Source organism: Stigmatopora nigra, unplaced genomic scaffold (genome assembly GCF_051989575.1).
Source record: "Stigmatopora nigra isolate UIUO_SnigA unplaced genomic scaffold, RoL_Snig_1.1 HiC_scaffold_50, whole genome shotgun sequence".
NCBI lineage: Eukaryota > Metazoa > Chordata > Actinopteri > Syngnathiformes > Syngnathidae > Stigmatopora > Stigmatopora nigra.
In genome coordinates, this window is record NW_027551629.1 from 98,434 (window position 1) to 114,756 (window position 16,323).

Below are 16,323 nucleotides of genomic sequence, written 5' to 3' on the forward strand. Positions count from 1 at the left end.
AGAACCGATTTTCCTCACAAGGGTTGCGGGCGGTGCTGGAGTCTATCCCAGCTAAGTATGGGGACCAGGTGGGGGACACCCTGATTTGGTGAGCAGCCAATCGCAGGACACCGCAGCAGAACCATTGTAGAGTAAATGTATAGGTTAATGGGTACTAATGGAAGGCACTAACATGTGCACTATGAGAACTCCCTGTTACAATGAATAAGCAGATGAATTGTACAATTGTCATTCAACTGTGAGAACAATATAAGACTAGTATTTATTTTTTCTGACAATTCTAGTAAGACCAGGACCTATTGTAATTAATGACCGTGAAATATAGTCCGATATATCGCAGTTTTTTTTAGGTGGCATGAACATATTTTTGTCATTTGATTCATATTGCGAGATTAATTGGTTTAGATTATCAAGGCAGATACTCTTACTGAGGATTTAACTTACTGGTGATGCTCTGACATAGTTGTTCAAACAGCATGAAAATAATGAAGTATTAACAAAATCTGCTTGTTTTTCTAGATACAAGGACTACAGAGAACCGCCCTGGTCAACAACTCCATATGAGATTTCTAAGGAATTCTGGACAGTTCTGGCAATTCGTCTGGGCTTTGTAATTATTTTTCAGGTGATTCTGTTTATGTTTATTAACTATTTTATATATTTAAATGAACATACAGTAGGGCAGCCCAGTGGATGAGTGGGTAGCGTGTTGACCTCACAGTTCTGGGGTCTTTGGTTTGATCCTGGAGGGATAGAGGGAGAGAAGGAAGGAACGGAATAAGAAAGGTAGGAAGGAAGGAAGTTGGAAGAAGGAAAAAGGAAAGGAAGGAAGTTAGGAAGAAGGAAAATGGAAAGGAAGGAAGCAAAGAAGGAAGTTAGGAAGAAGGAAAAGGGAAGGAATGAAGGAAGGAAGAAATCAAGGGAGGAATATCAAGAAAAAAGGGCATGAGATGACAAACTGGCGATGGAGAGAAGCAATTACCGCATGCATGAACTTTATGTCACCAATACTGTCCTTTTTGGCACCTTCAGAGTCTTATTCTAGTCCACTTTCACAGCAGGGAGAAAGACAATTAACTACAATTCTTTTACGACAAACTTTTTTTTCCTGTCAAAATGGGAACGGATCAACTGATGGTGTAGGGCAGGGGCTGCAGACCCAAAATGTTGAAAGACACAATGGCCGGAAAAAATAAAAAGGATCTGTTCCTGGAGCCGAAAAAAATGAAAAGCCGTATAATGAAGGCAACACATGCTGTATGTATTTATATTAGCCGAATATCAAAATGGCTAAGTTCAATACAAATACTTCATGAGCATTTCATGATGCTATGTTTACTTTCCCTGCAGTGCATTCTGTAGAGACTGATGCACCATGTGACGGCTCTGATGTACGATGCTGCCTTGATTTTAACTTCATTACAATAGAACAGAAGTAATGCAACCAGACTGTTTCCTCTTTTCTAACTGGGTAGCAGATGTGGCATACTTTACCGGGAAATGTCTTTCCACGTGACTCTTTGTTAATTGAAAACTCACTACAAAGCGAACATTCAGGCAATCCTTCTGATAGAACTGAAATAAAACTTCAGGAGCAGGTTAAGAAAAAGTGACCTCAATTTAATAGGAAATAGATTTATTACCAGACTGCAGGATGGGGAGAAAACTCGATCAGCTGTGAACACGCTCACAGTCTGTCGTCCTTGCAACTCTCTCTCTCCGAATGAACAGCGGGTCAGTCTTTACATAGGAAGACAGGGTAATATTTCTAAGACAGCGATGTAAGACAGAGTTTATGTAAACAAAACTAATATGGCTAGATTTGCAGGGCTAAATTGTATGCAAACACAATATTTTATAGCTCACACAAACTGCCGCAGCCTATCTAATATTGCGCAATTCGAACAAACAGTTACAAAGCGAACATGTGATGGCCACATCACACAATACAAGCAAACAATTGCAAACCCTGTTAGTCAGCCTATCTTGCATTTCGCGATGCGAACAAACAATTGCAAGGCCAGCTAGTTAGCCTATCTTACATTCCACAATCTTAACAAACAATTGTAAAGCGAGTTCGCCAGTCTATCCTATATTCTACGATCTTAACAAACAATTGTAAAATGAGTTTGGCCACATTGTGCGACATGAACAAATAATTATTAAGCCAGTTGGCCCGTCTATCACACACCTACCACATTGGCAATGAAGGTTGAAATATTTGGTCCAATAAACGTTGAATCCTGTTTCCTTTGTTATTTTCTCTTTTTCACATGAGACTCATTATCCATCACATGGTCGCGAGTTTGTTCACAAAAGGAAGCTGCCCAGTATTCGGCCTTTCTGACAGAACAGTGGTTCTTAATCTGGGTTCGATTGAACTCTTGGTGGAGACTCTGCCGCGGAGATCAAGTCACATCGACTCATCATGAGTGTTCACGATAAAATATCCTGCTTGACCATCACTGGCTGCAGATGATCACGTGCCATTGCTTGGCCAACAAGTGTTGCGAGGAATTTATATATCTTGAATTTGGAAAAAAATCATAACACTGTTATATATATATGCGCCGTCACAATACTGTGCCACAACTTTAGCCAGACATTCATTTTCCACCAAAGATTTAATGATGAGACCTGCAATGTCATTGCCTCGCTTCCCACTGGTAACATTTTTAATTCTGACGAGCTGTGCTAAATTACTTTCGTCCACCATTACAGAGTTAAATATTAATTTTTTTATTTTGCTCCTGATCTCTTCCTCCATCACTTCAGAAATAGGAGTGATCAAGTCGTTTTGTATTTTGCCCGATGTGCCACTAATAAGTAAAGTCATTTTCACTTTTAGACATGGTCACTGTTTCATAGGACCTTTAAAGACTATTTCTCTATCATTTTTTTCAGAACGTTGTCATGCTGATGAATGACCTTGTGGACTGGCTAATTCCAGACATCCCCAAAGACATCAGCCTCCAGATCCACAAGGAGAAGATTTTATTGGTAGATCTGTTTATGAAAGAAGAGCGAGTAAAGAGCAACCTTGAGAGCAGTGCTTCAGGAGTGAATAAGCAAAACAGAAACAACAACACAACCTCACAACTGTATTTGGACTGATAAATACACACCAATCAGAACTACTTTGGTAATTAAATAAATTTTGGCTTAGTTGGTCACATTCTTACGTAGCCACGAGTGGAAAGTGTCCAAAAACAATTTTACAATAAAAACAAACTTTGGGGGTAGAAACCCACTCAATATCTGCTAATTACATTTACTTTGTAATGGAAGTATTTTAGAATAATGTAACAAAAAATTAAATACAACAAAATTCACTTGAATGTAGATCAATTATTTTAGATCCATTATTTTTTATGAATTCTCAAAATGCAGGTTAAACAAAAAAACTACTTAGTTATAGGATGGAAGTAGTGAATATAATTTGCTGGGAGTGCTTGTTATTTGCCACCGATCGACATGCTGTTTGGAGCAACACTCGATTTGCAAATTTGACTTGTTTAACTAAAAGAACAACGAGACACCAAAGCTCTGCCGGACACTTACAAGTAACGGTGCGCTCCAAAACATTTGGAGAAACCCGACTAGAGTTAGAATTCAACGAGCAAGTGCGCAGGGAAATGGAGCGCCACAACAAAAAGGTAAAGAAAAAAATAGGGAAATCTTAAAAAGTTTGATAGAACGTCATTTTTTTTTGGGCAAGCAGGAACTTTGATTTCGGGAACACGATGAAAGCGCTGCCTCCCCAAACAAAGGAAATTATGTGGAACTTCTTTCTCTTATTGCTGAGAAAAACACGGATTTACATTTTCACCTGTCCACTAATAAATTCCACCTTTGATTGTAGGTAGACTGCCTGTGCAGGCATCTTAATTTTCTCTAAACATTCCAATGATTAATATGGCCGCTGGCTATATGTCAAGAGAGTTTTGGAAACTGAAAGTGTTTTTTATTGTATACATATTCTTAATAACATTACTTAAGCATGTATTATATTCAGAATGCGTCCAAGAAATTCATTGGAATATGTATTTTTTTCCTTTTATGGCATTCATATATGTACTCTGCCTAATAAATCCAATTCCAGACAAAAATGTAATTGAATATGATTTTATTATCAATAGGAGAAATTAGTTGGGTTCAAATCCAGGTCAAGTCCATCTGTCTGTATGTATATGTCTACGTATATATGTATATGTGCAGCGGCGGTCCGTTAATTTCCTAGCCTTTGATAGGTTCATAAATAATTACCCTTCTGATGTAATGATCAATCACTGCAGGCAGACATCTTATTCAATTTTTGACATTTAATTAAATAGATTGCATACATGGATGAGGACCTTAAGGGAAGATACATCAAAGCAACAAGACTTCCCCCTTAACTTTAAAGCATCCTCCCGAACAGTAATCACCGTACGGCTTTTTAGGCCATAAATCAAAACAATTACAAGGTTATTGATTAATTCAAGATGCGTAAGCAAAAACAACATCTGTAACCAAAATAACAATCAAGGTATTTTAACAATAACAAAACAGGAAACTAAAACCAACCCTCATTTGGATTAAAACAATCACGCCTTCATTTGACATAACAATCATATAACAATTACATAAAGAAGCCCGTCACGAGGTATGCACACTATACGAGTGTTATGGAAGTGGCAGATATCCGTATCTGCTGGAAGCCCGACCTTGGCTGCTTGCTGCCCAGACTGGGTAAAATGTCGGATAAACAATCCTTTGATAAGCCGTCCTCGTGACAGAACCAGACGACTGTTTATGACCCCGAGCACTTTTTCGAAAAATAGAATAAACCCAACAGCCTTCAGCGAATCAATCCAAATCTCAAAAACTATTTTATGGCTATAAAACCTCTACTGCAGGTACAGCTTGCAACAATATCATCAATAATAACCTCATACAATTGAAATATTATTTAGGAATACAGCCATATTTTACATACCAAAAATCATTTTTTACCTGTAAACAATACCCATCATCCTTTCTTTCCTCCTACTTTTCTATCGCCATCGAAACTAATGCTGAAAGTCAAGCCTTTCCTGTCGTATTTCTGGCAAACGTTTTTATTCAAGTTAGTGCTGAAAATGTTTGTTCCCGGTTGTGACAGGCTGGCTTGCTTTGGAATTGACCAACCTTTCTTAATGATGTCCACCTTTTTTTTGAAAGTCCCTCTTGAAAATGGCTTTAACAGTAAATCTGCAAACAAATCAATTTCATTGTACAGCTCGCTCCAGGTAGTTTGGTAGCTCTGGCTAGTCCACTCAATCACTAGCCAATCATAATTTGTGAAAGCGATGACATATCCCTACGCCTGCGAGAAGGCAATGACGTACGTGTATGTGTGTATATAGATATAGATGGATATATATATATATATATATATATATATATATATATATATATATAGATATAGATGGATATGTATATATATGGATGTATATATTTATATATATATATATATATATATATATATATATATATATATATATATATATATATATATATATATATATATATATATATATATATATATATATATATATATATATATATATATATATATATATATATATATATAATATATATATATAGATATAGATGGATATGTATATATATGGATGTATATATATATATATATATATATATATATATATATATATATATATATATATATATATATATATATATATATATATATATATATATATATATATATTATATATACGTGAATGGGGACCGGGACCACCCGCGATAAGTGAATTTCCGCAAAGTAGGGATTCCCCTTCAAAAATGCTTAATTTGAATTTAATTCCAAAAAAAATAAAAATTAATTAAAAAAAAAATCCCCCCCCCCTTGTAAAAACTAAAATATGTTGTTTCAACGTAATATTTGTATTTATTTTTTTTCCCCAAAAAATCTGTGAAGCTCTAAGATTTAAGAGATTTAAGTGATAAATGTGTCAAAGTATTAATAATTGTGAAGTGCAATATCTTCCGTGGGATGACATTTATACATATTAAGAAATAGAAAGAAAGAAGCCACTTGACTTATTTGGTTTGGCTGCAAGGAAGAGGACAGCATGGGGCAATTCTCATTATTATCATTCTGACCCATTGCTTACATTCTCCTTTTTATTGATGAAAAAGATGACCCTAGTTACAAAACAGGTGTTTGCCTCTGAAGGATTAGGGAGCAAGCAGGGACGACACTTTATGAACTTGTCTGTGTTTTTTGGATGTGGGTGGAACATTAGTACATTGAAGCAACACATGTAGCAATATCTAATGGAGTAATATTCTGGAGCAACTTTGGTGAGTTTACCACTTTTCGTTCATCTGCAATACAAAGCAAGTCACAGCAAATATATAATAATCACAATCAAAGAGAGTAATACTGATGAACATAATACAGTGGAGATATGAGTAAAATTTCGCGCAAATATTTATCTTGAGATACAAGAAAATTTAGATATATGAGCATACAGCGGACGCGAGAGGCTGCTCATTTAGAACATCACGGGCACTGTCTCTCTTCCTGCAACTCCCTCATGTAATGTCTCCATGAGCACTGGGCGGAGCCTTGCATCTTTTTCAGTGTTTTTTTTCCATTAGACAGTGCAAATGGTGGATCGATCGCTAATACGAGAGTAGTATATACTACTTCTCGTTGGCAAGTGGTCGTGCGTTATCCAATTGTGAGGACATTTTCATTCATCATTTTTTGAATATTTTGAGGGATAAATCAAACAACCCTCGATAGGTTGCATCTGAAGGTCAGGGGGGAGGCTGGTTGGGCAAATAGAGCCAACCCGGGAGAAGAAAGGTATCAAAATTTAAAACACATTTTGAATTAAGTTTAGTGTTTAGTTAGTATTTATTTTTGAGTGTGTCTGCATCATAGTCCAAGTTCATTTAAATTTGTTTATGTTATTTTATGTGTGTTGCCATGCAAAAAGTCTCCCCCCCTCTTGGTCCCTTTCTCTCTCCCCTCCGAGAAATCAGTCTAATTTTAGTACTATTAAACACATTTTAGTACTATTAAACCATTAGTTATTTGTTACTTTGTTAATAGATGGCGAATTATAACAAATAAAAATGTTTTTCCAATCCAATGTCCTGTTTTTGGTGTTTTTTTCTGAGGGTTGGAAAGAATTAAGTTGTTTTACGTTCATTTCTATGGGAAACGTTCATTTGAGTTAAGAGTAAATCGACATACGAGCTCAGTCCCGGAACAAATAAAGATCATATCTCGAGGTACCACTGTAATGTCCTAATTACTAATTTAGGAAGAGGGAAACTCCTAGGAACTACTGTAGCATTTTGTTCAATAGGCAAAAGAATTACATGTGTTCACTTGGATTTGAGGATTCTTTAACTAACTGACTGGACGTAGAGGAGAGTTTCATGTTTGCTTGTGTGTTGTCCAGAAGTCCTTCACAGCTGAGCTCTACTTTATTCTTCTTCATTTGACTGGCGGAAGAATACAGCTCTTCTTCTGTGTTCTTAGAGGCATGACAAAAATGTCAGCATAATGCGAAACAGGTACACTATTTGCAGTACACTATGATTAGTTAGTCTCTTTACCTCTGGCTGTAGTACTTTTATATCAACCAACAAAGAGGCTAGTTCTAAGTTTTCATTGTATCCATTCTTCAACGGCACCGAGCGATAACCTTAAAAAATAAATCATTTAAAAAGGTTAAAACTATTGTTATGAATTATTTGCTGTAACAATTATTAACTTAAAGGTTTGTTTACCAAAATGCTAGCCACTAATTTGATCATTGTGTCTGGGCACAGGCTTCACAACAATGTGTGAAAAAGAGCAGGTAACCCTGGGTGTTTGTTGTGTAAACAAATTAGCTGTGTTCTGGCAGTTGTGAAGCTTTTACTAAATTGATCATTCCAACAAATAGTTAGGTTAACTGCCACTTTGGGCGGAGGCAAAGAAGGCTTTAAGAAAGAAGTTAGAACAAGAATCTCGCCTTTTTCGAGCCAATAAAGAGAAGGTCATAGAAGCTTCAATGATGTCTTCCCTATGTTTTTGTTAACAATTGTTTCACCAGATTTTTCAGAACAAAGCAAAGAACACCCCGCACTGTTAACATAACACATCTAACACATACAATTTCTTCAAAGTCTGATGAACAAAAAGATCCCATTGTGAGGATTGTAATGATGGATGAACAGAAGACAATTGACTGATACTATCTTTGAGATCTGCCGATGGCAATCGACATATTAGCACCACTGTTCTGCTGGGAAATGCCATTTTAATAGGCAAGACATTTGGGGCATGATGAGAGATGTCAAAATGCAAAATTCATTGAGGTGAAATCCAATACATGGAGTGTGTGATTGCACAGCATGTGACGACATGCATTGCGCTTTGCATGGTTGTATTTGCTTGTCCTATGCGAACCAATGGCTTTTCTGGTTAAATCTATGCAGAGGCAAAGGATTTTGTGGGAATTAATAAATGTTCTATCCCTCTCACGCTCTCTGACCCAATTGCTGTCACAATAAAAAAAATTATCGGTCGCTATCGATAATTATCGCAATAACTATCACATTTTTCTTTGAAATTTTTAAGCTTCAAAGTTCTTTGAATTAGTAAATGAATGACTTTATTCATTACTGTGACCACCACTTAGCAGCTTCTACATTTGCAGCTTCAGTACATCACATTTTTTTAATCTTAAGGATAAAGAAAGTTCATAAAAATGTCAAAATCCACACTGTAACCCGGAGGCAGAAGACAGGATAAAAGATGGCTAAAGTCAGAGCTCTGCTTTTTCTTCGGCGCTGATTTGAGAAAGAACAATAACGTGCCAAAAATTATCTTGCCCATTCCTGTTTTTTTGCGAGTGAATTCCGCATCGCGCGTGGAGAAGGAATACCAAGCCTAGTCCAGCTTTGTTTGGATTTTGAGTCACTGTTGAAAATGCCATCTAAATATTTATGTTCCTAGAAATGCTAAAGGTGTATATATGTGTGTGTGTGTATATATATGTATATATATATACATATATATATATATATATATATATATATATATATATATATATATATATATATATATATATATATATATATATATATATATATATATATATATATATATATGTGCATATGCATATACATATACATACAGACAGACAGACATACACACGTCCGGCTCAATGCTCTCCAGTTTGTTCGTTTCTGTCAAAATGGGTCCACACCTCTCTTCCTCTATTACACTGAACACTGGCTCACCGCGAGGCTGTGTACTGAGTCCCCTCCTGTACTCCCTGTACACATTCAACTGCCCACCAGCCCACCAGTCAAACTCTATCATCAAATTCGCCGATGACACCACTGTGATCGGACTCATCTCAGGCGGGGATGAGTTGGCTTACAGAGACGAAGTCGAAAAACTGTCTTTTTGGTGCTCGGCGAACAATCTTACACTAAATACCACAAAGACTAAAGAAATTATCCTGGACTTTCGCAAGCGCAGCACGAACCTGGCCCGACTCCTCATTAACGGAGTATGTGTAGACAGGGTCCAATCCTTCAAATTTCTGGGAGTCCATGTCACGGATAGGCTCTCCTGGTCTACAAACACCACAGTGGTCGTGAAGAAGGCCCAGAAACAACTCCACTTTCTCAGGGTACTGAGAAGGGACAAATTGGACACCAAGCTTCTGGCAACCTTCTACAGAGCCACTGTGGAGAGCATCCTGACTTACGGCATTACAGTGTGGTATGCCGGAAGCATGGCAGCAGACAAAAAAGCAATGCAGAGGGTGATAAACACTGCCCAGAAGATCGTCGGCTGCTCTCTGCCATCACAAGAAGACACTGCCAACCCCCGGTACCTCAGAAGAGCCGGGTCCATTGTTGGGGACCCATACCATCCTGGACACGGCCTGTTCCAGTTGCTTCCATCTGGCAGACGCTACAGGTCCTACAAAGCACGGACAAACAGGCTCAAGGACAGCTTTTTCCCAACAGCCATCAGGACTCTGAACCTGCAGCAACACGTGACGTGACGACAACATAAATGCCTTCTATGAAATTAAGTTGCAATGAAGTAACAGGAAGTTTGTTTGGTGTGGATCTGCCTTCCACAGGCTGACTGAAGGAGGGTAAGTATAAAGACTGAGAGAGGTAAGTGATCCATCTTATTCTTGTTGGCATCGGTGAGGCAACTTGCAGTCGCCGGATTGATGGCGCGCAAGGCGGAGAGCTAACAAGTATGAATATGCCATAAATAAATGTCATAAATGTGTCTTGCCTGGGAAGACGAACTTGTGGAGAAGCACTATACAATTTCGTCATACGCTGCTGAGGGTATGATGACTACTAGTCTTTTTTGTCAGTCAATGAGGACGACAATACCTATGTCTGATTTTTCAATGCTCCCGCCGCGCTCCCGCCAGGCTCCTGCACAATTCCAGCTTGTTCCTGGACGTCACTGCGTGGATGCAATAGCCATGCAGCCCCGCTTGTTTTCTCCTCGATACCTCTCGTCCTCCTGTTTCCGGTTTGGTATCGCTTCCATTTCCTAAGTCCTCGTCATTTTGTATAGATCCCGTCTGAGTTATTAAAGATGCCTCGACACAGCGTGATCGTAACACTCTTAACCAATCAATAACTTCTTCCGGGATGAGCATTGTTCACGTTATAGAGAACTAAGAGTATGCGGACGGGTGTCTTGAACATTACCTGCACTGCTGACGTTCAGTGAATTGTGTTTGCTCTCAGTGTGCCTGATGTGCATTAATAGGTACAGTTAAAATTCACAGAAGGGTGACTTCACTTGGCTCTTTTAGAGGGTAGGCTTGGTGTTCTTCTGTATCTCATAATCGTTCATTTTGGCTGTGTTGTATTCCTTTCACTTTCATGCTCTTTGTGTGTCACTCAGTACCTATCACTGCTAATTGGTTAGCTCACCATCTTTTTCATCTCCTGGACATTGGCATGAAACTAGTTCTCACGTCATATCAGCGCCTACATTCTTTTCGGGGTGCGAGTAGTGGTTTGTGACTACGTGTGCCCTATGTCTGACCAGAAACCATTTTAGGGTGTAGCTTCCCTTTTGCCCAGTGTCAGCTGTGATAAGCTCCACCAACACCTACGTGGATGCACGGTACGGAAGATGAATCTAAATTTGTATGTTTTGTGGGGGAGGGGGAGCATCGGATTAATTTTGGGAATGGGAATAAATTAAAAAAAACTTTACCTTAGAGAGCAAGAGAGACAGAGATTGCGACACACAGAGGGGCAGATAGAGATGAATACAGAGAGAGAAACATACAGAGAGAGAGAAAGTTTACAGTTAGTTCTCACCTGAACAAATACCTTTAACTGGAAACGTGGCTTGAGCAAGGAAGTTGGGATCTGAAAACATGTCTTCCTCATTCACCACAAAGCGCAGGAAAGTGAGCTCAGGTTCGTACACTTCAAAACACACAGGCTGTGTTGTGGCTTTCCACACTGGGTTCAGACCATTATCCCCTACAAACATCATAACGACAGACATGCCGTATATTTAACTGTTGTTATATGACATGTTGTAAGTCTTAATATGTTCTAATTAAATACATCCAATTTATCATTGCCTACTATAGACCGTGGTCTTTGACTTTGCTTCAGTTTGACCGCATAGTTCGATTTCCACAAAAGGACTGGAAATCGAACGTCCAAGCTTTGGCAGGTGTCTGGCAGCAATTACCTGCAAAATATAGAGTATAAGCTAAATTAAGCTTGCTTAAAACTAATTTGAATTCACGTCATCATTATTGTGCCCGCGTGTGTGAATCTTTTTTTTTCAAACACCCAGGTCACACAAAGGAAGGAGAGTCAGAAAGGACTCATGTATAATCACGTTAAAGGTCACAAATAAAAACCACAAAACCCCAACAAAACATGACACAAAATGCCTGTGATTCCCCACTAATAGAAATTAGACTTTCTAATACGCCTTTGCTCATATTTTTGTCATCACATCCATAATACCAATCAGGGATGGTGAAAGTTTAAAACATTTTCTTCAAAAGCTAATTTGTATGTCTGACAAGTCTACGAGGAACTTGAATGAATACTCATTACTTGGGTTAAGAATGAGAAATGCCGAAATATTTTTAGCGTGAGAAATTCATTCTGTGAAATGAATGTATTTGATTATGTGATCAACATACCCTAATTACAATGTTGTACTTGACGTCTTTCTTCGCCTGGTGAGGATCATAGCAATCAGAACGCATCAGTTCCGGTTGTAAAACGTAACCAGTGTGTCCATTTATACTGAACAGAGCATGATTCATCTGTGTGTATTTATCTGGAGGGATCATATAATTCAATAAATTGTTAATTGGTTTAATGTGGTGCGAATTTTGTGTACTTGTGTGAAGAGCCACCAAGTTCAGAATTTGGATTGTTTTGTAAAACCAATAGCAAAGAAATAACATAGTAATAAATGTAACTCAATAGTTCATATTTCAGTTTTCACTCTCGCAGTTTGGCTGAGTACCAGAACTTGTGTTGCATCACAATCAGCCAGTTCTCCTAATAAGGGTGTCCGTCTCATTGGCACATATGGTGCATATTTAAAAAAAAATATGGAAACCAGTGCGATCAAACAATTGCCTATTTGAGATAAGATCATTCAAAATGTCATTTTTGACTTACAGAATGTTTTGCATGAAACAGTGGAAACATTAAATAATTTTCATGAAAGCAAACAACATTCACAGTTATAGTTTTAAAAACCTTAGTGACCATGGCTTTTAAAATTATACAACGTTTAGCTTAACCAAGATACAACTATCACCTGGTGTCTGAAAATTAAGAGCCACCATCTGACAGCCATTTTCCCAAAGAGGGTATGGGTCATAGTTGGAGGACTCCACACGCTGGCCTTTAGGATAGATCCGACTAAGAGCCGTCTGATTGTACTGCAGGAAACTCCTGGAAAGGCTCTTTCCAGGTGTCTTATTCTCAACAAAAGAGCGGACTTCTTTGCAGTTGTAGTAGTCTGCAAAAACAGTAAAGTTTATGATCTTCACACTGCATGCAGTTCAGATTTTTAATAACTTCATGAACTGTTTGCAACTTTCTACAGTTGCTGTATTATTTGATGCAACTAATCCAACTAAACTAAAATGATTAATTTGGTAGCTAGTTACCATATGATGGAAAAACATTTTCCACATTTTTTAAAACTGCATGCATTTACCAAAACGATCCTTTTCCTTGCTTCGTGGCTGGCAGTAGACCACAAGATCTGACATCTCGATAGCAACCTCTGCTTTCTTTTCCACTTCCCCTTGCTTCTTTATCTGAGGTTAGACAAAAATGTCACTTATTTGTACAGTTGTACATCGACTTAGAAAAATAATTGGTTCCAGAACAATTTTTTTTTAAACTTGAACTTTTTGTAAGGAGAGCTGTACTTTATATGTAACTTCTGTAATTTGTTCCACACTCCTCAAAAAACTACCAACTAAACCCTTTAAAAACGAACAATGTCCCACCTTTGGATAAAAGATGTGAGAAACAGAAAAAAATGAAAGAAAATGATAGGAAAATTATTTATTAATGTAATTAAATGAGTCACATAAGTGACAAATCCCAGACATCCACAAACCTAGATCACCATCATCAAAAAGGAAAGGGCGGCATGGGGCCTGGAGGAAGGCATGCACACTGTCCAAAACATGAATCAAACCTGAATGTCCATAAGAAAAAAATCAAGGCAGGGAGGGCACAGTGGGGCTTCGAAAAATAGTCTGGCCGGTCAGGCAGTTGTACATTATGGCCCGTGAGGAAGCGCTGGGCTGGCTGGTCCCGCGGTTGTCCGGTCGAAGACCGTCCCACTTCTCCTTCCTCTCGGTTCTCACTGGCACCTCCAGGAGAATGGCGTAGCCTGACCATTGTCCTCCGCAACACTAGAATAGTCTTGCCGCTGCGCCTCTCCAAAAGAAACCAAGGCAATTTCCCGGTCATTAGCTGGCACCAGGTAACACCCCTACCTGAGTTTCCCCACAGGCCACCACGGGATGATCCACCGTAGCTGGCCAGACGGGAAACCCTGCAGGGTTCTGTGGAAAGTGTCTGGATGATAACGCTGTGGGGGAGAGCAACGAAACCCAAATCAAGCGAGGTAATTTGTCAGCTATGGTCCTTATAGTCCGAAAAATCCGAGTCCACATCAAGGTAACAAGGTCGATTGGAGGAGGGCGAAGGAGGTTGAATTGTCTCTCATTGTCGGGAGCACAGGTAGGAAAGCTTGAGTGGGGGAAGAGGATAATAATCAGCGGGTGGATGACTGGTGAAATGTGGTCGGCGTGAGCATTGACGGCTTCTCGCTGGGTATATAGCTTGTTCGGATTGTTTTGTAAAGGGCAGTGTCGAGCGTACAAAGTAGAAAGACCCAAACACAGGGAAGCAACCAAGGAAGTGGAAGGAGTGCTCTAACAAAAACTTTAATAACTAAGTCAGAAGGGTTGTCAATAAAATAACAAGTACTTATAATCAAATAACAAAACCAAACCTGACATGGGGAAACCAGGAACATGAAACATGGCATGGCAACATAGCATAATGCAGACAAAGCAGACGATCTGACAAAGACTGTAACACAGGACTCAAATAGACAGACAGGGATTGATTAGAAAATACAAACACCTAAACACACGAGGGAAATGAAACCATTTCTACCGAAACAGCGGTTTGCTTCTTTCTGGTCCTACGAGCCTGGGAGGCAACATACCGTAGAAGTCCAGGCGCTTGGTCGACATCTGGGAAAGACTGTGACAACGGCATCTAAAACCCTTTGCGAGCCAGGTTTTTCGGAGGAGCACTTGGATTCACGACGGTTGAAGACCCATCCTACTAAAAGAGACATTTGAAGACATTTCTGGTGAGCCCACATGAATGTTTCCATGTTGCGACGGAGGCTCCAAATGCGGGGACAGAGCATTGCATGTGAAGGTCCATTTTGAGAGGTGGACTCGCATGCTGGGGACGGCGACTATAAAACCCTGTGAATACTAGTCCATAACAGGTGAGAGACTATGAAACTTAGGGCGTCGGTTTCCTGTACTGTGGTCCGCTAGTTACTTAAACTCCGAAAGTATACCAGGGAGGGTATACTTGCGTGTGTAGTGATAGCCTAAGGAAAACAAACGAAGGCTAAAGAAAAAATTACTCTCTAATTGCACACCAACTCACTTCAAAATTGGGAACTCGCATAACAAGACGGCTAGTGAAATGGATTAGATAACTTTATTCATCCCGTATTCAGGAAATTTCGTTCTCACAGTAGCAAGGGGGTGAGGATGCAGAAATAGGAAAGGCATCCAAAACAGCGTCTGCCGTGTAAAGATTAGAAATTTGTTGAAAATCAAAGCGCTTCAAGGGTTAAACACCTAAACTTATGGATAAACAAATATGGGTGTGCTGGCCAGCTTAATATCCATAAAACAATAGACCCGCAGGATAAAATATGCACTAAGCTTAGGGGTAATCTATATAAAATGGAGAAGGATCATATGATGATACAAATGATTGCTTCTTGATGGCAAAAAAAACGTTGTGATGGAAATGTTAGATGATGGAGCGGAGCGGTTGTGAGCATGTTGATAAGAGTGAGACAGCTTGTTCCACATAAAGGAGGGTGATGAGATGGGCCCGTTGTGTAAAAAAAAAGAATAGCGAGGCCTTCTCGAATGAAGGAGAATTTTTTTTTTGCACAGAGAGGTGGCGAGCACGTCGGGATGTTGGGAGGAAATTAAACAGAAATGGAGTTTCAAAACTGCTGTGTTGTGTGCTGGGTTTGTGGAGAATTGGGGCATATATCGTTTGATTGCCCAGACAAGAGGGTCTCTAAAAACAAGGGCTAAATGGCATGACTAGACGGCATGCCTGCTCAAAATGAATTGAATGAAGACTTTGAATATGGAGATGTTGAGCTAAATTTTATGGAAATACCGGCATTTGATTCGATTATACCAGAGATCTTTCGTGATTTTTTGTGAAAGGAATTCAATTGGAATTTTTGTGTGATACTGGAGCTTGTAAATCAGCATTTAAAATGGATATTGTGCTAGGAGTACACGGCGGAGGGTCTTTGTGACAATGGCAGTTAGTGTTAGTTAGTGGATAGGATACCGCCGTTTCGGAAACAGTTCCGGTTTGGTTAAGAGATCCGAATGGAGAAACGTGTAAAATGTCTGTGTTAAGAGTATACCTGAATGTCCTGTCAATTTACTGGAATGAGATGGCCTATTGCACCTT

General features: G+C 38.9%; 2 protein-coding genes across 4 annotated transcripts in view; one reads left to right on the forward strand and one right to left on the reverse strand.

The window, feature by feature from the left end:
- The window catches only part of LOC144193044 (anoctamin-1-like), a 29,615-nt gene extending 25,501 nt beyond the window's left edge, over window positions 1-4,114 (forward strand). For all 3 annotated transcript variants that reach the window (XM_077711858.1, XM_077711859.1, XM_077711860.1), the window contains exons 12-13: window positions 520-625; window positions 2,905-4,114. In XM_077711858.1, coding sequence (XP_077567984.1) covers window positions 520-625; window positions 2,905-3,114 — 316 coding nt within the window. In that variant the 3' untranslated portion in view covers window positions 3,115-4,114. The remainder of the gene's footprint in view (window positions 1-519; window positions 626-2,904) is intronic.
- A 1,644-nt stretch (window positions 4,115-5,758) lies between these two features.
- Window positions 5,759-16,323, reverse strand: part of plcg2 (phospholipase C, gamma 2) — a 69,115-nt gene continuing 58,550 nt past the window's right edge. Inside the window, exons 26-32 of the mRNA XM_077711862.1 lie at window positions 13,262-13,364; window positions 12,857-13,060; window positions 12,225-12,364; window positions 11,650-11,758; window positions 11,374-11,541; window positions 7,621-7,709; window positions 5,759-7,538 (exon numbers count right to left, since the gene is read on the reverse strand). Coding sequence (XP_077567988.1) covers window positions 7,377-7,538; window positions 7,621-7,709; window positions 11,374-11,541; window positions 11,650-11,758; window positions 12,225-12,364; window positions 12,857-13,060; window positions 13,262-13,364 — 975 coding nt within the window. The 3' untranslated portion in view covers window positions 5,759-7,376. The remainder of the gene's footprint in view (window positions 7,539-7,620; window positions 7,710-11,373; window positions 11,542-11,649; window positions 11,759-12,224; window positions 12,365-12,856; window positions 13,061-13,261; window positions 13,365-16,323) is intronic.